Source organism: Rousettus aegyptiacus, unplaced genomic scaffold (genome assembly GCF_014176215.1).
Source record: "Rousettus aegyptiacus isolate mRouAeg1 unplaced genomic scaffold, mRouAeg1.p scaffold_m13_p_4, whole genome shotgun sequence".
Classification (NCBI taxonomy): domain Eukaryota; kingdom Metazoa; phylum Chordata; class Mammalia; order Chiroptera; family Pteropodidae; genus Rousettus; species Rousettus aegyptiacus.
The window spans coordinates 115546586-115568022 of NW_023416307.1; the positions used below are offsets into that span (position 1 = coordinate 115546586).

General features: G+C 48.3%; 1 protein-coding gene and 1 pseudogene across 1 annotated transcript in view; one reads left to right on the forward strand and one right to left on the reverse strand.

Moving 5' to 3' along the window:
• Positions 1 to 16720: 16720 nt before the first annotated feature.
• On the reverse strand, positions 16721 to 16840 carry LOC118601992 (annotated as a pseudogene).
• A 3909-nt stretch (positions 16841 to 20749) lies between these two features.
• The window catches only part of RFT1 (RFT1 homolog), a 34151-nt gene continuing 33463 nt past the window's right edge, over positions 20750 to 21437 (forward strand). The window contains exon 1 of the mRNA XM_016156404.2: positions 20750 to 20864. Within this exon, the coding sequence (XP_016011890.1) occupies positions 20802 to 20864 (63 nt within the window). The 5' untranslated portion in view covers positions 20750 to 20801. The remainder of the gene's footprint in view (positions 20865 to 21437) is intronic.

Genomic DNA, 21437 nt, shown 5'->3' on the forward strand with positions numbered 1-21437 from the left:
ACCCAAGCAGGCCTGCACTTGGCAGCCTTCTGCCCCATCCCCCATGTTCAGCCTCCTACACATGCAATGGTCACCACCCCAGCCAGGGCCCAGGTCATTGTAGAAGCTTTTACAGGTCCTCGTCCCCTGGTGCCTCAGTCCCCCATTCTGACTTCTTCATTCATTTGTCTCCACTGCCACCACCCTGGCCTGGCCCACTGGTGTCTTTTGTCTGGCCATCTGCAGTCTCTTCTACTCAGGACCACACTTCCCCACCCTTATCTTCCCCTCACAGCAGCCACACGGTCCTCCTAAAATGCCAAAGACTAATAATCACTCCCAGCCCTGAAGTTGGGTCTCTCAGGATAAAGGATAAAGTCCCGAGATGGCCATCAGGCCCAGTATGGCTTAGCCCCGCCCTTGAAAGTCCCCAAGCTCCAGGGAGAGGAACTCCTTTCAATTTCTGATAAATAACATCTTTCAATTTCTCACCTCTCAGCCTTTGCCCATGCTGTTCCTTTTGATTGGAATATCATACCTAGCTAACTCCTTCTCAGTCTTCAGGTAGGTCCTAGCTTAGTTTCCACCTCCTCTAGGAAGCCTTCCTTTGCCCTTTGTACCAGGTTAGATAGATCTCAGGGCAGACCATACCCTCTATCCCTGGGGAACGATACTGCCCAGGCCCAAGACTTGGTGGTCCTTCTGCCTCCTCACCCATCCCTGTCCAGCTGCCAAGCCCCAGCCTGATGCCTCACCTCAGCTCCCAGGTCTCTGAAGAAGAGAAAAGAAAGTGACCAGGAAGAAGCGAGGGCCAGGGACAACCAGGGGACCTCAGGATACCTCCTGTAGCCCTGCTCCACCTGCCTATAGAGCCTCACTTGGGAGCTGGCACCACCAACTGTCCCCAAAATCTGCCTCCCCTGGGGCTTCCAGGGCTTGGGTTCCTGTTCCCTTTGGCTTCCCCACTGACCCAGGTTCCCTAGCTGAGCTCCAGCTTAGAGGGAGCTTTAGTAGCTGAGGGTAGGCCCAGCATCCTGGGTCTTGTCTGATGGGAGGTAGATATGAGATGAAGCTTCTGGAGAAGTTCTGACCAGTGGTCTGGGGTGAGTCTGAATGCACACAGTGAGTTTGCATTACTGGTGGGGCTGTGGCAGAGTGAAGGCTTACATAGGCCCCAGTGAACATGCCTGAGGAAATGGTTGGATGGGAACCATGAGGCTGAAGTCTCATCTTGTCGCATCTGATTGTTGCAGGACCCTGGCAGGCTCCTGTCCCTCCGGGCTTTGACAGCTTCGGCTACACAAGGGAGGCGTCGGAATGGTACATATTCAGCTATCACTAGGATCATAGTTCTTGCCAGGGACAGGCTAAGTTTTTCATTTAATGTTCAGTACAACCTGCAAAGTAAGGTCAGGCTCAATTTACAGGTGAGAAAACTGAGACTCAGAGAGGCAAGGTCACTTGGCAAGTCAGGTTGCAGGTGCCCAGGTCTGTGTGAGGCGACAGCCTCCAAGCTTTCAGGAGAAAGACCTGGTGGCTTCAGAGGTAGGACACCTAGTGATTAAGCCTGGGCCCCAGATTGCAGGGTTCCCCTCGCAGCTCAGTCTCGCTGGTTGAAGGACCTTGGTTAGGTAGGTCAGCTTCTCTGAAACACAATGGAAGGATAATGAGAGACTGAGTTCTACAAGGTCACAAGGAGGCCCTATCCTGAGGGTAGGGGCCTCCTGGGGCCATTGGGGGCTGGCCTTCTTGTATGGAGCTCAGTCACTCAGCTGTGTGGCCTTGGAAAAGTCACCTCCCCTCTCTGGCTTCAAATTCCTTTTCTATAAATAGGATTATTTGTAACCCCTCAGAGGCTTAGGGAATGTAGCACAGTGCCTGGATCAGAGGGAGCTTTCAATAGATTACTGCTCTTTCTGTTATATGATTTAACTGTGTTATTGTCAGGCTGTGTTTGGGAATGGAACAAGGAAACTTACATGGCCTAAAGTCCTCTGCGTAAAGTCTAAACCACAAACGTTTTCACCTGACTCTCCATTGAATAGGTAAGAGACTAAGTAAGGTCCCAAGAGGCAAAGCAACTTGCCCAGGTTACCAGCAACAGATTCCAGCAGAGTCAAGAATAGAAATTAATTCATTGTTCCTTCACTCTCACAATCATTTAATCAGTGCCTACTGTAATCTAAGCCCTGTACTATAGAGCTAAGGACGCAGGGAAACCTCCAGTGCAAAGGTACCCCTGGCCTGGGCCAGGAAGGACAAGAAGGAATTCCTTCCTGGGCAGTGGTGGGAAAGCAGAGAAGGTTCTTCAAGCAGAAGGAACAGCCAGAGCTAAGACTCAGAGCTAATGAACTACTATGTCCAAGGCCGATTCTAGGAAGCAGCAAGATAAGTCTTTGGGGCCGGAGCAGGTGGTATACAAGGGACTAGTAGAGGATTCCCATTCTCAGGGGACTTGGATGTCATGCAAAAGCTTGGGCTTGCATTTGGACCTGTGACTAAGGTAGGAAATAAAGCCTTGGAAAGGGGATTTTTCCAGGCTGAGACTGGAGGGAAAAAGATCAGGAAACTGTAAGAACAAAGGCCAGAAGACAGGAATACCTACAACAAACACCTTTAAATGAGTGGATAAATGAAGACATGGCCTTTATTATCCCTGTTAATGCTATCTGCGTTTCCTGGGGCCAAAAGGGCAGTCAGTGCAAAGGTGGAGGTGCAGAGCCAGAGGCCTTCACCTGCCCATGTGCCCAGGCTCCTCCTCTGGGGCAGTGTCCAGGGCTGGTTACAGCTTGCTCCATGAGCATAGGGGTTGCTCACATGAGGGGGTACACATGGGTGTGAGTCCAGGAAAATTTCACCAATCTTTGCTCTTTTGACCTTTGCTCTGTGAGCTTGGCGGTTCAGCCCTTTTAACAATGGGCCACGGGGACTCCGACCAGCAGACTCATGGGTGAGAGCGTGGGTGTGTGTAGGGGGCTCTTGGACCATCTTGAAGACTCTTTCTTCATTGTAGATTCTGGAACTTTTGCCTATAGATCTCTGGGCTCCCTGGTGCCATCGTTCTGGCTTGTGACCTTCTTGGGGTCTGTAGGGTTGAGCCTTAGACCCTGTACATCTCTGCTTCTTCCCTAGGTGCAAGGTCACTCCCTTAAGGACCATGTCATTTCCTCCTGATCATAGATGTGGCTCCCACTCTGTAAGGGCCAGTTACCCTGTAGGCACTCCGTAAAGACTGGCTTTCCCATGGTGGCACCACTGTGCCCAGAGATGGTGTTTAACAGCATTTGTCAACTATATGTGTTGGCTTCCCCAGTACCCTGGGCCTCCACAGGCAAAGGCTGGAGAGTACTAGCTCCATGGAAGTCAAGCTGGCTGGAGTTGGCCTGGGCCTCTGGGCTCCTTGCACTGTACTGCACTGTGGCACTAATAAGCTCTACCTCCAGAAGTCCCTCTGGGGATTCAGAGATACCTAGCTCTGTCCTGGGAAGTCAGATGCAGTAGGAGGAGACAGGCCCAAAAGAAACAGGAGCAGTAATGCATGACTAAGCAGCTCGAGGGCAAACCCACCTGTACTAATGCCTGAGAGTGTCCATGAGCACAGAGGTGCATACAGGATTTCCTCACCAGCCAGAGTCTGACTTCCAGATTCCCCACACCCCCTTCTTGCTGCTTCAGAACGGTGAGTTTGGGGTGGGAAGATACCATTACTTCCTTCATCATCACTCTGGTAGCCCCTGGCATGAATAAGTGTGCAAGGATATGTGTGTGAATACATTCTTATGTGTGAGAGGCCTGGAGTGGGAGCAGCAGGGCGGGAGAGCATGAGTGTCCAAGTGCATTAGGAGGGCAAGAGAAGGGCCAGGTTTAAGTAAACAAGGGTGCATGGCCTCCAGAGATGGCTCAGGCTCAGGGTTTGCCCTTGAGGCATCCTTACTTCAAGCCACCCCAGTGGAAGTCATGCCAGCATCTTCCCATGTAAGATCAAGTCCTGGGTAGCTGAGAGGAAGAGGGAAGGGAGACAGAGGGGAGAAAAACAGGACAGAGAGCCCACTGTGGGTCTCCTGGGTCCTCCTGCCAGCTTTGCACTCCAGTTCCACGCTGTGTCCAAGAGGCTCCGGAGTGCTCCCAATCAGGTTTCCTGGCCGCCCAGGCTCCCCAGAGGAGCCTCTGCCCCCACAGCCTGGCAAAGGTGCCTCTCTGGAGACCATGGGATCCTGAATCCTTGGACCCTGTTCTCAGAGGTCAACCTACTGGGCAGCTCCTCCTTCCCGAAGAAATCATCTTTCATCTATGTTTGGCAGCAGCCAGCCCATGTGGGGCTGCCCAAGGGCACTGTCTGTGTATCAGAATAAAACCTGACAATTGCTGCTTCCTCCCAGTGCTGCTGGAAGGTAATTATAGGTGACCTGAGATGGCCAGTTCTGCACACAGCCCAGAGCTTGGCAGGCCCAGGGTCCACAGGGCTGCAGGAAGCCCCTGCCTTCTCCATCTTGTTCTGCCCCAAGCCTTTAGGTTTAGAGCATGTCAGGTTCCCAGCTCCAGGGCCCTCCACCAGCCAACATGCCTACCAATCTTGGAAGGGGTCCCTTGGGAGTCTGGGTGAAACCTGGATTCTGCAGAGAATGTAGAGAGAGCATGAATTTGGTCTCAAATTAGAATCATAATAAGGACAGTAATTCTAGCCCCACATATCAAACGCTCACTACCTAGCAGCCTTCGAACTAACACTTGGTGCTCATTAACTCACAAGTTTCCTACAAAGCTCTTACAATGTGGGTACCATTATAGCTCTATTTTACTGGAGGAGAAACTGAGCCCAGGGGAACTAAATGATGTGCCTATTGTCACATGGCTGGGAAGTGGCCAAACAGAGCCTTACATCTCAGACTGCTATGAATTCTGGGTCAGTGATCACAGCCACTAGGCCAGGCTTTCCCTAAAGTTACAAGAGCAAGGGTGGGACAGTTGGTAACTAGCCTGGGTAGAGTTAAGCAAGTGATGAGTGTGAAACATTGGCAACTGGCAGGGGAAGGACAGAGCTTGCTTTCTGGAGGCTTGTTCCCCAGTTGCGAAAGTTCTCATAACCCAGCCTGTGTGGACTCACTGGGTGGGTGTCCAAGGGGCAGTAAGAGACTGGGGAGAGATACCAAGTCTGACTGCCTCCTGCAGAAGCTGTGTGAGGGCAGAGGCTCATGCAGGAGCTCCACCCAGGACTCCTCTGTGCCCTTCACACTGACTTAGGCCCAGTGAGGATATCTGAGTCTGCTGGGCATAGAAGGTTTGGCCCCAGCCTCCTGCCGCACAAGGATCCACTGCCTGGGCTTTTGCCAAGGTTAATCTGTGGAATTTGCTTTGGAAAACTCCTGGTTCTTGCTGGCTGATGAGGGCAGAGCTATGGCTGCCCTTGTCCCTGGGCTCTCAGGGTCTTAGTCCACACTACCAGTAGGTTATTATGGGCATCTCGCTTATAACTTGCTGTCTGTCATTCTCTACCATTCTCTTCTACCTATTTCCTTTCTGGCTCTGGCAGGTACCATACTAAAGAGACCACATGTTCATATTTCTCATTTTCACAAATGACAACTCCAAATGACTTGTGCACTGACCTCATTAGTAATCAACAAAGAATCCACAAACCTTTATTTAGTCTCTACTCTGTACCGAGAGCTAAGAAGAAGTGAAAGGAGAGGGTGGCAAATTTGGAAGTGAGCTGCTATGCCCACCTTTCTGCTTGTGGCAGATGTTGCTAGGTAATCACAGTACTTTCTGCTGATCCTGGAGGGATACAGCTCAGAATCCTTCTCAGCACAACTTCAGGGGATCCACTGGCAACCAGCTGGAATCGACACATCAGTCCAAACTTATTTAACTTCCCACCTCCTGCAGACAATTGAGGTCATGGTCAGGCCAGAGCTTCTTGCATAAAGCTGTCCTTGTCCTAGCTCACCTCACACTGCCTGTGCCCTGATTTCTTTGTCTTTCTTCTCAGCGCCTGACACAGGATGGGGAGAAGGCAGACAGGATCATCTGTCTTTGTGTCTCAGGTTCCTGTGAGGCCTCAATGGCCTGGTTAGAGACTTGGCCCCAAAGTGACACAGTGCCTTTGGATAGAAGGCATCTGAGCTACTGCATTCGAGTACCTTCCACAGCTGCCTCCATCTGGGACCTGGGGCATTCCCCAGATGCATGTCTTCTCAGAGCTGCTATAGGGCCTGGGAATCACAGGTTTCCTTGCCTGGCTTCTTGCTCCCAAGGTGCTCACTATGCATACCTTCCCAGGTCAAGATCCGACTGCAGCCTTGCCTTTTACAGCCATTCAAACACATGAATTAGCACCCACTTGTACTAGAACCTCTGAGGGGTTGAGGGCCTCTCTAAGCAGAAACAGAGGGTTCCTGAGTCAAGGAGCTTGAGCAGGAGAAAGAGGAATATCCTTAGACAGGTTATTGAGAAAGTATTAGATTCAGGATCAGATAAGCAAGAGGTCAATCCCAGCACTGCCACCGGACCTCAGTTTTCTTATCTGTAAAATAAGGGTGCTAGCAATAACACAAGAACATGTGCTTCACAGACTTATTTGAGGATTAAACAAGATAATTTATTTGTTGAGTGTCTACTGTATACTAAGCTCCATACTCAGCTCCAGGGATATTATTGCTCTCTAGGCACGGACAGTCAGAAGGAGAGTAGATAAGTCACCAGGAAATGATCAGAGTGTGAGCAGAGCCCAGATGGGGAAAGCCTAGGCACTAGGAGAGCCAGAAGGACTCCTCACCCCAACCAGGAAATCAAAGGCTTCTTGGAGGAGGTGTCTTATAAAGGAAGAGAATGAATTAGCCAGACTTAAGGAAGAAGATGTTCCAGACAGAGGAAGCAGCCTGAGCAAAGTTTAGGCAGTAAAGATGGTACATATAAAATTGCCCAGCACTGGGCCTCAGCATTTGTTTAAAAATTACAAAGCAGAAGGGTCTAGACAGACTGGCCTGGGTACTGGATGTGGGACAGATGAAGTAGGTCGGGTCTGTCCAGGGAGCTGCATTATTTACTGTCCCAGCTATAAAATATTTACACAGGCTTCCTGATGTTTTATGGTGTTTGTTTTCCTACCTCTAGGCTCCTGGCAGGTAAACCATGTGCCCTGCAGCTCACCCTTGGGAGGAGTCCTAGAATGCTGGCGCCAAGCACCTAATTGGGCCAGGAGGCAGGCTCTGGTCCAGCAGGCCAGGCCCTTTGGCAACTCTGAACTCTTCTAATGAGGCATAAGCCCCTTGGCCTGAAGGCCCCGCCCCAACGTCCCCAGGGCAGAGCCGGGAATCCAGGCTGACAGAGGTCCTGGCTGCAGTGAGAGGCAGACCCAGACAGTAGCCCAGCGCACACCGGTTGCTACAGTCTTAGGGTGCTGAACATCTCTCCTCCTGTTCTCTCCCCTGTAAAATGGGCTTAACGGAAGCACAATGGTTTTTTTGTTTTTTTGTCTTGCTTTGTTTTTGTTTTTGTAGTTTGGTGTTTTGAGTAGATTGAGATGACAGAGAACAAGGTGTTGAACTCAGCGATGGGGAGTTTGAAATTCTTAACAGGTTTCGTTAAATGTCTGCAAAGTGTCATGTTAGGACAACCTTTCAACTCTAGTATACCACAACTCTTACACAGTGATTCAAAAGTGTTTTATGTGGGAAGTGGGTACATTTTAACCTGCTTGGGTTGAGAGCCAAGAGCCTGAAGAAATGTTAGAAGGACCTAACCTCAGCAGTCCATGGGAGGAAAACCAGTCAGCCCCTCTGCTCGCACCTTTTGGAGTCTTTCTAGAAATCTTTCTGGTAATCCTTCCAGACACCAGCCCAGTTTCCTATTTGTTTCTGGAAAGGAATAAAGAACAGCCCCGGACAAAGAGAGGGAGGTGGAGTGAGGGGCTCAAGTAACCTCTGACCAGGCCAGGTGGTGCCTTTTATTCTTCTGAGTAGGAGCAACCCTTAGCCAGGCAGAAGGTGGAGCCTCCAACAGCTAGAATCACTCCTGGCCCAGGGAGTGGGAAGTCTGGACCTGTGCCTGATGGGCTCTCAGTCTCATGAAGATTAGGCTACAGGGAAAAGTGGACACAGGTCTGGGTCCCTCCAGCCTTGGACAGCAGGGTGGACAGGACATCTGTTGGGCAAGGACAATGAAGAGCAGGCTCCTGAGAGGAGCTTCAAGAGAATTATGGCTTGAATGTGGATGATAAATCAGCCCACGCACCCAAGGTCTTCTTCTAGAAGCCTCCTAGACCAACCTGACCACCCTTTCCATTGAGCAGAAGGGCACACAAGCAGAGAGAAGAGGGATCAGAAGACCACATAAGATCAGAAATGGGACCAGAATCCAGAGAAATTCCTGCCCTTGCTCTGAGAGTCACAGACCTGCGGACTTTCAGAGAGCACGAGTCCTCAGGGACCAGCTGGTCTGACCACCTGTCAATTACACAGAAGGGTACCCATCTTGGGCCTGTTAGCCTTAAATCATTCTTCACCTTTCCCCTGTCCTGATCTTTGTTTATGGAAGAGGGGCCAACCTTTTCAGGCTGCATTCCCCATACTTCTGTGTGACTTGTTTTATCCTATGGAGAGCTCTGGAGAGAAGGTGGAGGGAAAAAAAAAAAATAAGGTTTCCAGCTGTGGCTGTACCTCCTCTATGGCCTCAGATTCCCTGAACAGGCCCAATGAAGTTCCAGCTTCTTCTTCTGGATAACCCAAGTATCAGTCAGTAATATTTTAGTGAGGATCAACTGATGAGGTTCCTAAAGTACTGTATTCCCAGACAGCACTCCACAAAAGCATAGGGAAGCTGGCACAGAGGTAGAATTAGGAAGGCAGATATCCAAAGAGAAAGGGGGCTGAGGGAGCAGAGGATGATGATCCCTTCGATCCCAGACAAGTGGCCTCACCTCTCTAGGCTTCAGAGTGCAACAGGAAAATAAAAGTATTTCCAAATGAGGGGAAAAGAAGATATTTTAAAAAGGAAAGCATTTCAAATAGGGGGAATTGAATCTAGAGAATCCATTACACAGGTGTTAAAAAAGTGGAGAAGCTATAGAATGGAAAGGCAGCCCGGACTATAGCACCAGCAGGAAGCCGCCTTTCCCCTCAGGCTAAAGGAACAAAGGAGGAGGGAGTGGTATACATGTGCTACCCCTGGAGATCCCCTTCCCCGAGCCCAGCAGTCTGGCGGATTTTCCCCACCATGTTTCTCAACCGGGTGTTTGCGGCAGCAACTTCCCCATTGATCGCGCACTTCCCTCCCTGGGCTGCAGCTCTGGGGTGCTCGGTAGTCTAGAAAACCTATTGCTTCCTGTGCTCAGCTTGTTTATGAACTGGAAAGGCTGAGGCCTGCACATTGCCCCTACGGTGCCCAGAAAAAAAGCTGGGGGACTGCTGGGTCTAAACAACGAAGAACTGGAAAGAGAGCTGAGGACTGAGGCCCTCTGAGTAAGTCCCCAGAAACCCAGGAGGTTGAAATCTCCACCCCACCATCTAGATTCCAAACAGCACCAGGCCAACTCTCAACCAACCAATGGACCCACAAGTCTTTACTAAAGTATCATTATGTCACCTTAGTTTTACCTGACTCCAAATCTGTGAGGTGGGTGCTACTATATAACCCCATTCTGCAGATGGGGAAATCGAAGCTCTGAGGGTTAAGTTGCTTGCCCAGGGTCCCTACATTAAGATTTGGATGATTATTTTACATTATGCCCTCACAGCTCTGAGGTATAGATGTGGAGAACCCTTGGCATTTGCCATTTCAACATTAGGTGTTTCATATGTTTGAGAGTGACCACAAAGGTCAAGGATTTTCTGTCACTTGCAGCATTGCTGAGGCATGAAATTAAACCCTGCATAAGTCAAGGCTGGTAGTGGGAAAGTCACTGATCTTGAGGCTTAAATGAAGTGAAATAGGCTGAGCTCTTCTCCAGCACCCTGTGTGAAGGCATGGTGGCTATCAGGCTCTGGGGTCGGGTTCCCCACACTCCTGCAGTTGCCTGACCTTGGGCCAGTCCCTATTTCCTCAGCTGTAAGATGAGATATATAATCCTGACCTTGAAGGTTCTTATGAAGACTGAAATCACACATGTAAAGGTCCCAATGCTCCTGGCACACAGTAGGGGCTGTTAGGACAATGATGTTGATCGGGGCCTTGCATATGATGGCATAATTCGGGGCTACACGGCAGGTCGTGAGGCCTGAGTCGGTAGGAGCTCCAAGGGCAGGCAGGATGAGCAGGGAAGCTATGAGGATCTATACCAATGAGATGTGAAGGTCAGGTAGGCAGGAGGGCTGAGGTGTGTGCTCAGGGGCCGTGGCCTTTATAATCACTAAGACCTGGGTGTAAATGGCAGCTCTGTCTTTTTCTGGTGATATGACCTTGTGCAAGTTACTTCAACAGGGCCTCCCTCTTCTCACCTGTAAAATAGGGGTAACATCAATGCTCACTTCTAAAGGTATGTTGATAAGGTTAAATGCAATCATGCATCTGGTATGTGCCCGGCACTTGCTAAGTGCTTAACGTCAGGAGTTACTATTATATAACACCAGTTGTTACTGTTATTTTAGTGAGGATTGGACCATAGCTTCAGGGCATGAGTGGAGGGTGAGGATTTTCCAGGCCCCAGCAGCCTCGGGCCCACCTACTTCCCAATTCGGCCTTCCTTGAGGAAGGTTTCCTCTAGTCCCCATGGAGAGGAGGATTTTCTCCATCACTTCCTGTCAGACTTGATTAGGGAAGTGGCTGAAGCTTCCTGACCTGTGACACTTCTGGCAGTTCCACCTGCCCCTACAAGGTGGTTGAGGAAATGGGTCTGGATACCCAGGGGTGAGGAGCTGGCTCCCTTACCCTGGCCTCAGCTCCAGTGTCACTCTGCAGAGGCCCTCCCTGACCACCCTTTTGAAGTAGGCTTCAGGATCACGTTACCCTGCCTTCCTGACTTCAAGGCACTTATCAGGATCTAGAATCATCTTAGTAACTTGGTTATTAGTTTACAGTCTGCCTCTCTTCACTGGGAAGAAAGCTCCTTGAAGCAGTCCTTGTCTGTGACCTAGTGCCAAGTTTGGTGCCTAGCACTGAATAGGTACTCTGAACAAATGCCTGGGAGGCAGAAGGTGCATCTTGGTGGAAAGTATAAGAACATTGGACGCTCAGAAGGCCTGAGTTCCAAGCCCCACTCTGCCTCACACTCTGTCCCCAACCCCTGTGTGATTCTGGGCCTGAGTCTCCCCATATTTACCATAAAATCTCTAGGTAGAGGAGCTCCAAGACTCTTTTAGTTTCCAACATTCTATGCCTTTGAGAGGTCTCTGCCAAACTGTAACTCTAGGAAGCCTCCTTAGCCACCACGCAACAGGAAGTTGTCATGATAAATGCAACCAGGTCTATTTTGAAATTTGTTCTCTGATTGGCTGTGTCTGAACCATGAATGACTAAGCCCAGATAATTCTCTCTTCCCTTGGGGCTGCCTCCCATAGCACATGACTTAGGGCACCCTTAACACAGGAGCACATGCACGCACACATTCACACACAGAAGCTCACACCCACTCACACGTGCACTCACACAAGCAATCTACACACACATCATTACGCCTTTATGTACATACTCATCTATACTTGCTCACACACATACACCACACAACATTAGTGAACACTCAGACACACAAATGCTTACTCACACATTCACACATATACACTCGAACAAACAGTCACACATATTTGCACTCATACATACTTACACACTCATTTACACACAGCCATATATACACTCACTCGCTCCACTCATGCTCACACATGGACTCCTACAATGCTTATGTACTCACACACTCATGCTAGCACATGCTCATGTAATTTCACCTTATATAAATGCACTACACAGACTCTAAAAGACATGCTCACACACTCAACCTGCATATACACACTCATAGAAGCACATACACATTCACACATACACACACACAGTCACACCTAACACTCACTCACATTTACTGTTACACATATTCATTCATGCATAAATTCGTTCAGTCACACACATCTGCACACACACTCATGTACACATCACACGCCCAACCTCTGCCTATCCACAGCCTCTCCCATCTGATGACTGTTCCCTGCTCTCTTTTCCCTCTTGGTTCTATTTATTTTTCTTAGCCACATTGAGCATATTTGGAGAAAGATCTATTTTCACCCTATCTGGAAACATATTTCCCCTCAGCCATGAGCTCGGCAGATCAGTGAGAAGGCTCTTGGCATCTGTGGCATGGGCCGGGAGGGCTGAGGCAAAGCCAGGATAGAAATGGGAGAGCCACAGAGCCCAGAGGGCTTTCTGGGCTGCTGCCTCTGAAATCCTTTTTGGGAAACCTTGAACTCAGAGTGGCTGCCCCTCATAGGGGTAGCTGTGGCTAAGAGATTCTGGCACCCCTCTTTCCTCCTTCTATCTGACCCAAGGGTAACCCTGGCTCTTATCACCTCTCTTTTCTGTAAAAGAATTCGGGCTTTCTAGATCATTTTGTCCTTCTCAGTTTTCAGATGACAAAAAATAAAATAAAATAAAATAATATGAGTTATATTTAGTGAACTGCCCCAACCTGTGTAAAGCACTCTGCATGTATCATTCCATTTCAGCTTCATAACCATCTCAAGATTGTGCTGTTATTCTTCCATATCACAAAAAAGAGAACTGAGATTCAGAAAGATCAAGGGACATGTGTAAGATGCACAGCAGTTAGGGTACAGCAGGGTTGTTCTGTCTCCCTATTGCTCAGGCCCCAGTAGCCTCACTGTCTCTGGCACACACACTACAGAGCTGCCTGGAGATAATCAGGGACTGTGTGGCTGGCCCTGGCTAGGGAGTGATGGGTTTAAACTGGGATTCTCTGAGGGGGCTTACCCAGGGAATGCCTGTTTGGTTGGTGGTGTAGTCGGCTGCCATGGCCAGTCAGCTTCTGACTGCCAGGTATTGATCACATTGGTGTCAGGTGTGGCATGGCAGCCAATGGGCAGGGCAGGCCCCTGAGAGAAAGCATGGTACAGAGTCTCTGAAACTTGCTGCCCTTTTCCATTCTGTGCCTCCTCCCCTTTTGGAGCACTGTCTCTTCCCTTGCACACACGCTCCAGTGTGACAGGCCTGGGAGGCAGAGCAGGGCAAGCCTTCATGCCTCAAGCAGAGTCCCTGGCTCTGTGTGCCCCTTCCCATTCCTCATTGCGTCAGCACACAGTAGGCGCTCAGTAAGTGTTAGCTAAAATAAAAAGAATTTGTAAATGGGCAAAGGACTTGAAATAATATGTCTACAAAAAGAAGGATATACAAATGGCCAATAAGTATATGAAAAGGTGCCCAGCATCATTAGTCATTAAGGAAATGTAAATTAAGATGCTATCTCACCACAGTGAGACATCATTTCATACACACTAGGATGACTAAGATAAAAAACATGGACAATAGTAAGTATTGGCAAGGATGTGGAGAAATTGGAACTCTCATCCCCTACTGGTGGGAATGAAAAATGGCGCAGCCACTGTGAAAACACTCTGGGAATTCTTCCTCAAATGGTTTAGCATGGAGTTACTATAAGACCCAGCAATCCCACATACCCCAAGAGAGTTGAAACATATGTTCACACAAAAACCTATATAGAAATGTTCATAGCAGAATTATTCATGATAACAAAGAGTGGAAATAACCCAAATGTCCATCAGCTGATGAACAAAATGTGGTATACTCATAAAATGGAACATTATTCAATCATGAAACGAATACATGATACATGCTACTACGTGGATGACTCTCAAAAATGTTATGCTAAGTGAAAGAGTCCAGATGCAAAAGACCTCATTCTGTGTGATTCCATTTATATAAAATGTTCGGAAGAGACAAATCTAAGAAGACACAAAGTAGATTAGTGGTTGCCAGAGCTGAGGAGAAGGGAGAAAGGGGAATCCTGCTAATGAGCATGGGGTTTCTCTTGGAGGTTATGAGAACGCTCTGGAATTAGACAGTGGTGATAGTTGTATAATTCTAAAAATATACTAACACCCACTAAGTTGTACACTTTAAAAGGGGTGAATTTTATGGTACTGAATTATGAAAATAAGTTATATTTTAAAATATATAAATGAGTCTGACAAAAAAGTCAAAAGAATCTCTGTAGGGAATGGAGGCCAAAAATAGTAAATGCTTTTCAAAGGTCACAGGGAGATGTTGTCAGTTCTGTCACTGACAATGATACCAATAGCTCCTATTTATTAAGCATAATCATTCTATATATCTGGCAGTGTAGAAGCCTCTATATGCATAATTTCATTTAAATCTCACCATAACCCTTGAGGCAGGTATTATTATTTTATCCCCCATTTTACAGATGAAGAAATGGAGGCTCAGAGAAATGAAATGACTTGACCAAAAGATGTTTGAACTTAGATCAGTGCATCTCCAATATGGAGATGTGATCTTTTTTATGTTCTTTTGTTTTTTTGTTTTGTTTGTTTGTTTGTTTTAATTTTTAACATGGCACTTGGGCCCTCAATGCAAGAAGAAAGACAGGAATGCAAGTTGGTGGTGCCGCAGCAGCTAAAGGGCTGTCAGGGTCGAGGGAGGACCTGCCCTGTTCCTTGCTCTAGTCTGGTCCTCAGCCTGGGATCTTGGCCTTCTTCAAGGGCAGGTGCTCCTGAGTAGCCTTTGAGAAACTGGCCCAGGAGAATCTGGGGCAACTCTCCACACAGGGCTGCTGTTCCAAAGGGCAGGAAGCACCACATATGCTCAGACGAGGGCCTCTGCTGCTCTGGCCCAAATTCTTTGGGGTTTTGGATTAATAAGGGCTGTTCCATTTCACCCACCTCTGTGTGGTGTTTCTACATGTGTAGCCCTGGGTCCTGATAGCCAGGCCTTAGGGACAGTCCCTTCATCCTTAGCATGATCCAGGCCAGCCGTGAATGTGCCAGTGGCATTTCCTCACCAGGAGCTTCTTGAATCACTGAGAAACAGCTTGTAGGAGATAATAAAGGAGGGGCCTCAGAGGTCTGACAGCCTGGGCTCAATCCCAGCTCTGCTATTTACTGGCGGGATAACCCTGAGTAAGTCACTTTACTTTTTGAGCCTCAGTTTCTTCACCTGTAAAGTGAGGATAATAACTCATAAGGTTATTATATAGCTATTATAAGACCACCTCATAAGATCGATGAGGGAATTAACTGAGGTGATGCATGGAAAGTGGCGGCCTGACACTACAATATCAGCCATTATTACACTTATTGGAACAAGGACTCAGAATCAGAAAGCCTAAAGGCTGACCCTTAGAGCAGCACACATATCTGTACGTTTGCATGCATGCACACCTTCATACCCCCCACGCATCCACACGTTGCATGCACTGCATGTGATGAGACGTTCATGCTTTCCCAGCCATACAAATAAACTAACAAGCATGTATCCATTCACATGCACGTCACACGCACCCACACACAGACTTTATGTATCTGAAGGCAGACCCTGGCAAATAGGCCTGCACACATACACACTCACTTTCTCCCTTATATGTGAACACATGTTCCTGAATTTGTATCCACTCACACATGCATGTCCACATCTGTGAACTTGCTGTTGTTTTCTGGGCCACCAGCCTGACATCGGCCACAGATCACTGTGGAAGAATTTCTGCATTCCAGGGCAGTCAAAGCCAATTCCTGGGCCCTCTGTGTTCCCTCTGCCTGGCACGTCCCTCTGTTTGACCAAGCCTCTGCTCTTCAAGGTGAGGCTCAAAAACAGTCCATGCAGAAAGCTCTCTTAATGACTCAGCCAGAAAGATCTGTCTCCCACCCATGAATTCCCCTGGACCATTTTCTTCCACCTCAGCCTGCCTGATATCATACTTATTTTCTCTCTGAAGGGAACTTGAGCTCTGAGGGGGCAGTGATTGTGGCTCATTCACTCTCATGCCTCCTCCCTATGCCCAGCACAGGGTAATGGCTCTGGAATAGAGGCTGCAGTGAAATGAACCAGGCTGATATGTAGGCATCGCAGATTGCTCTCTTGTATCTTCACAAATCAACGCCCAGAGGAGCCAGCAAAGCCAGGACAGACCCTGGGATCCAGGGGCTACACCGTATACCTTTCCCCGAACAGAATTTCCCCAAGGCTCTAACACAGGCACTACCTTCAGCTCCTGCTGCACTGACCACTGACCCATGGCCCAGTTAGATCCCTTGTGGGCTGAATAAGCCTGGGGGCAGGTCCCAGGATTTGCTTTGCCTACTTTAAGCAGTCAGAATCTTTTAGCCCACAAAAAGAGACAGATTTGCCTAAAGATCTGCCCTGAAGCCGTGCTTCTCACAGCCTGGTCCACTGTATTAGAACCACCTAGGATGTGGGTTAATGCAGATTCCTAGACCTCGCCCCGCCTTTCTGAGTCAGAGCCACTGAGGTAGAGCCATGGAATCAGTACTACCAATAAATACGCTGGTTCGGTCCTGGTTAAAGGTCTGAGAGCCACATTGCCCAATGGAAATTCTGGCACCACCATTTACTAGCCCTTAGGCAAGTCCTTTAACCTTGCTAAGCCTTGGTCTCTGTGTCTGTAAAATGGGGATAACAACAGTGCCTGCCTTGCAGGCCAACTCTTGGAATAAAATTATTATTGTTATTATTATTTTAGGCGAGGCAACCCTTGGTTGACCTCGCAGATTGCAAGGACCTCGTCAGCTTACAATCCCTTTTTTTAAAATTTTTACTCCTACGACACCTGGTTTTCCTAGGTGGTCTCCCATCCAAGTACTAACCAGGCCTTGATCCTGCTTAGCTTCCAAGATCAGACGGGATCAGGCTTGTTCAGGGTGGCATGGCCCTAGACTTGGAATAAAATTAAATCATGAAACTGAAGTGCCCAGCACAGTGTCTATGCAAGCTCAACAAATGTGGGCACAGCCATATTCTCATAACCAAGGACTAATGAGTGAGGGGTAGATCCTTGACGCTCTCTTGCAGGGAGGGGTTTTGATGGGGGTCCTCTACCAGGTGGGCAGCAGGAAGACTTGGAAGGGCAGGCCCGCTGGCCCAAGATGTCCTACCACCTAGTGGCTGGTGTAGGGGACTATGCCCAGCTTTCCCACCTCTACCTAGCTGAGGTCCAAGGCTCTGCTTGCCATAGCTTCCACCCTGCCTCCCAGCCTGTTGGCAGCCTCCCTCCCTGCCCCGCTACCCTGGGAGTCTGACTGGCCCAGTGTCAGCCCTGGCACTCACTCCAGCTTTGTAATAAAATAGCTAGCTCAGGTCAGCTTTCCTTGGCAAGGAGTCCACCTGGCAAGAAGGCAAGAGGAAGGGGGGAAGCCTGGGGAAAAATCTCCTTCAATGACCACCAATTATGGTCTGGTGTTCTCCAAGTATCACTTGCTCCCCAAACCAGGTGACTCCTGGGACAGGAACCTTCTTATTTGTCTTCCTAGTCCTTCATTATTCATTTATCCATGTATTCAGTCATTTAATATTGAAATGTCTATTGCATGTCCTGCAGGCACTGGGGCTCAATGGTGGTCACAAGGGTTGGCAAACTTTTTCTATAAAGGCCATATAGTAAATATTTTCAGCTTTGGGAACCAAACTACTTCGGTGTTGTAGCAAGACAGTACCTCTAGACAATACATAAACAAATGGGTGGATGGGGCTCTGTACGGATAAAACTTTATTTATGGACACCAAAATTTGAATTTCATATAATTTTCATGTGCCATGAAATATTCTTCTTTTGATTTTTTCCCTCAACCATTTAAAAATGTAGAAACTATTCTTAGCTTGCATGCCGTACGAAGCAGGCCATAGCCAGTGCACCATAGCTTGCCAGCCCCAAGCTTAGCCCTACACACAGATCATGGAATGTGCCATGCCCTGTTGGTGCCAATATTGCTAGCAGAGAGACAAGGCCTTTGAAGAGGCTCAACAAGGAGGTGGGGAAGCCTCCAAGTCCACTGTAATTCAGCCACTGCAACCCTCCCAGAGCCCACCCTCTCAGTGCTACATTTGTTCTCTGTGGTTTACATATGGGGACTCTTAGGTCTCTTTCAGGACCAGAGAGCAAGAACATCACTCTTTTAGCATTTGGAGTCAGAAAGCACCTGGGTTCAAATACCAGCTTGATGACTCTCTAGCTGAATGGCCTTGGGTGAGTTACATAACATCTCCGTGCCTCAGTTTCCTCATTTGTAATACCTATCTCATGGGCTGTTGAAAGGATAAAAGAGTACAGTCCTCAGACAGGTGCCTGACATGGAGTCAGTGGTCAGTATGTGTTGACTCTCATTGCGGTTCCTTCTCCCCTACTTGCCCCGGCACCCAGCATGGCTCTGGGCTCCATCTTTCCTTGATAAGTCCTAACTTTCAGAATGAGATAAAAAACAAAAAAACAAAAAACAAACAAATGAACAAAAAACCAGGACTCCCTGATCAGAAGCCCCTTGGAGTCTGTACCCTGGACTCCTTGGAGGTTTTGCTCTTTGTACTTAGCTTAGAGCATTTCCCTTTGGTTTCTTTGTCCCCAGCAAAATGATCCCCTTGTCCCTCCCAGACAAACTCACCTGGATACCCAAGGTTAGGAGTATATGGACATGAAGAGCTCTTGGCTGGCTCTGCTCAAGGGATGAGCTGTGGAGGAGGTAGTTGCTTGGCTGGGGATAAAGGGAGCAAGAGCCTACCTTACCTGCCAGCCTAAGGTCTTTAGGAGTGGGCAGTCTGCCAGATCAAGGTCTTGGGCATTTCAGCCCTTAGGCTGAATATCTCAACCTTCTAACACTTTGCTCTCTTCTCCAGGTACACTCCTTTCTCAGGTAGGTGCCCAGTTGGCTCTGCTTTCCAGAACAACACCTTTCCCTCCCCTCCAAGAGCCTCTATGCCTTTTTTGGTTTCATTCTTTCATAGCACTTATCACTATGTGAAATTTTATTGTTTGTTTATGAGGGTTGTTTTTTTATTTTTATTTTTTAGTCCCCCTTCCACTAGAACTTAAGCCCCTTAACGGTCAGACTTTTGTCTACTTTAATCTTTATGCTTACCTTCACAGGACAGATAATATCCTCTATTTAGTAGTTAAGCATAATGAGGTCACTGGTTAGTGAGTAATAAAATGAGAATTCAGAGCCAGCTCTTTCTCATTGTCAAAAGCTCATACTCTGAGCCTCCATCATAAGACAGAGTTTTATTAATCTGGCAAGATGGGCGTAGGAGAAGTATGTAGGCTTTGAGCCCCATCATGTTTCCAGCAACAGTAACAGCAATTACAGGTCAGGAGGCATTTACGGGAGTCCTTGGAACTTTCTCTGCCACTGTTGCAAAAAGCAAAGCCAGTTGTGCTTCACGTCTGCCAGTTGTGCTTCACGTCTGTTATTAGGCTATTTAGACAAGACACCTATTCTAGTCTCTTCATTGCAAAGCAGACTATGTTAAGAGCTATAAAGGGGTACGAAGTGCTTTACAGGTGCTGTTGTAGTCTGTTCAGGCAGCTGTAACAAAATACCATAGACTGCGTGGCTTAAGCAACAGGAATTTATTTCTTGCAGTTCTGGAGGCTGAGAAGTCCAAGATAAAGTGCTAACTAATTCAGTTTCTGGTGAGAGCCCTGTCCCTGGTTTGAAGACAGCTGCCTTCTTGCTGCCATCCTCACACAGTGGGGAGTTTTTTTTTTTTTTTTTTTAAAGGGCTCCACCCTCATGACAAAGGCCCCACCTCCAAATACCATCACATTAGGGATTAGGGCTTCAACATATGAATTTGAGGAGGACACAAACATTTAAATGGTCCACAGCAGGAGCTGACTGTGGTACACATAAAAGTCAGGACAGTGGAGCCTGGGCGGGTCAGTGGGCCTCCATCATGGAAGGCACTTTGGGCAGAGAGGGCAGCATTAGCAAAGGCAGATGAGACAGAGCCTGTTTGAGGAACATTACAAGCTCCAAATGGCTAGAGCCTAGAATGTGTTAGGAAAGGATAGTGATTGTATGAAAAATGGTTGATAGGTAGGGTCAAATCACAAAGGGCCTAAAAGAGATTGGGGAAGATTGGGCTCCCTAGAGCCTACATGGCAGATAATAAGAACACCAACAGAACAACAGCTGATTGTATGTTGGGTGCTTTACATTTCACAAAGCACTTCCTGTCCATTCTGCTCTGTCCTCACAATTCGTAGCTTGCAGGCAGGAGAGGGACTTTTAGGATCAGGAGCCTGGGGTCTGCTCCATCCAGGTACAAGATGTGTAGATACAAACAAGTCACTTTACATCTCCAAGTCTCACTTTACTCATCTCTGACAACAGGGCCCAATTCTCAGCACTTTAGGAAGGATTACACAAAACCACACATGTGAAAATTCTGTATTTAACTTCTTTCTGGTCCTCAGTTCTTTCTCTGTAAAGTTGGGTCAATTTCTGTTCAGTGTAATTCACGGGGCTGTGCCTGCGATTTCGTAGGCAAAGGTGAAATGGCAAAGATCTTATTTGTGAGGTCAGGGAGGTTAGTGTATTTTGGGTGGTAGGCTGAGAGCCTCAGAGAAGGGGCTTTAGCTACTTTAACATGTTTTTTCGAACCTGTCACTATTTAACTTCTTTGAGACAAGTGGGTATAGGCACAAAAAGTTCACAATGAAGAAAAAAGAGAAGAGGCGCAGGAACACATATGGGTTCCAATCCCGCCCACTTAAAAGGCCCGAGCTTCTGATGCCCCGCCTTCCTCCACCAATCAGCGAGCGAGCTGCTCCGTGACGCTATCTGCTCGCGACGAAGCCGCCCAGCGGCGCCGTTTCCTGGTCACGGAGGCCGGGCGCCGAGGCTATGGGCAGTCAGGAGGTGCTGGGCCAGGCGGCCCGGCTGGCCTCCTCGGGTCTGCTCCTGCAGGTACTCTTTGCCCGGCTGGCCCCAGGCCGTCCCGCAGCCGGGATTCGCGGGGAGCCCGCCTGGGGCGGACTCAGTCCCAGTGTGGATAGCGCTAGGGAGGGGTTCTATAACAGGAGGAGGTTGCCGCGGAGAGGAGACTCCAGGAGTTGGAGCTGGGAACCTGCGTTCAGAGTCCCGGCTGGGAGGTTGCAAACAAGCCACTTTCCTTTCAAGAATTATAGTTCCTATATGGCAGTAGGAGAGAGTTAGATGGCAGAGGCACCTGTGGTGCTCTAGAATCTGACATATTTTTAGGGCAAGGTACTCATTTTCTCCACATCCCACCCCTTACCCTCAAAAACCTTCCTCAAACTCTGACTCCCACTGAGTTCAGAGAAACAATATGGCATAGCTAAGAACAGAGACCTTGGCTCAGGCAAGCCTGAATTGAAATTCTAGTTTTGCCATGTTGTTGCTGCATGACCCAGAACGAGTGATTTTACCTGCTAGCCACAGCTCCTTGTCGGAAAATGGGGCTAATAATAGTACCTAGCTCATAGGGTTGCTCTGAGGCCTGATTCGGGTTATTCAGAT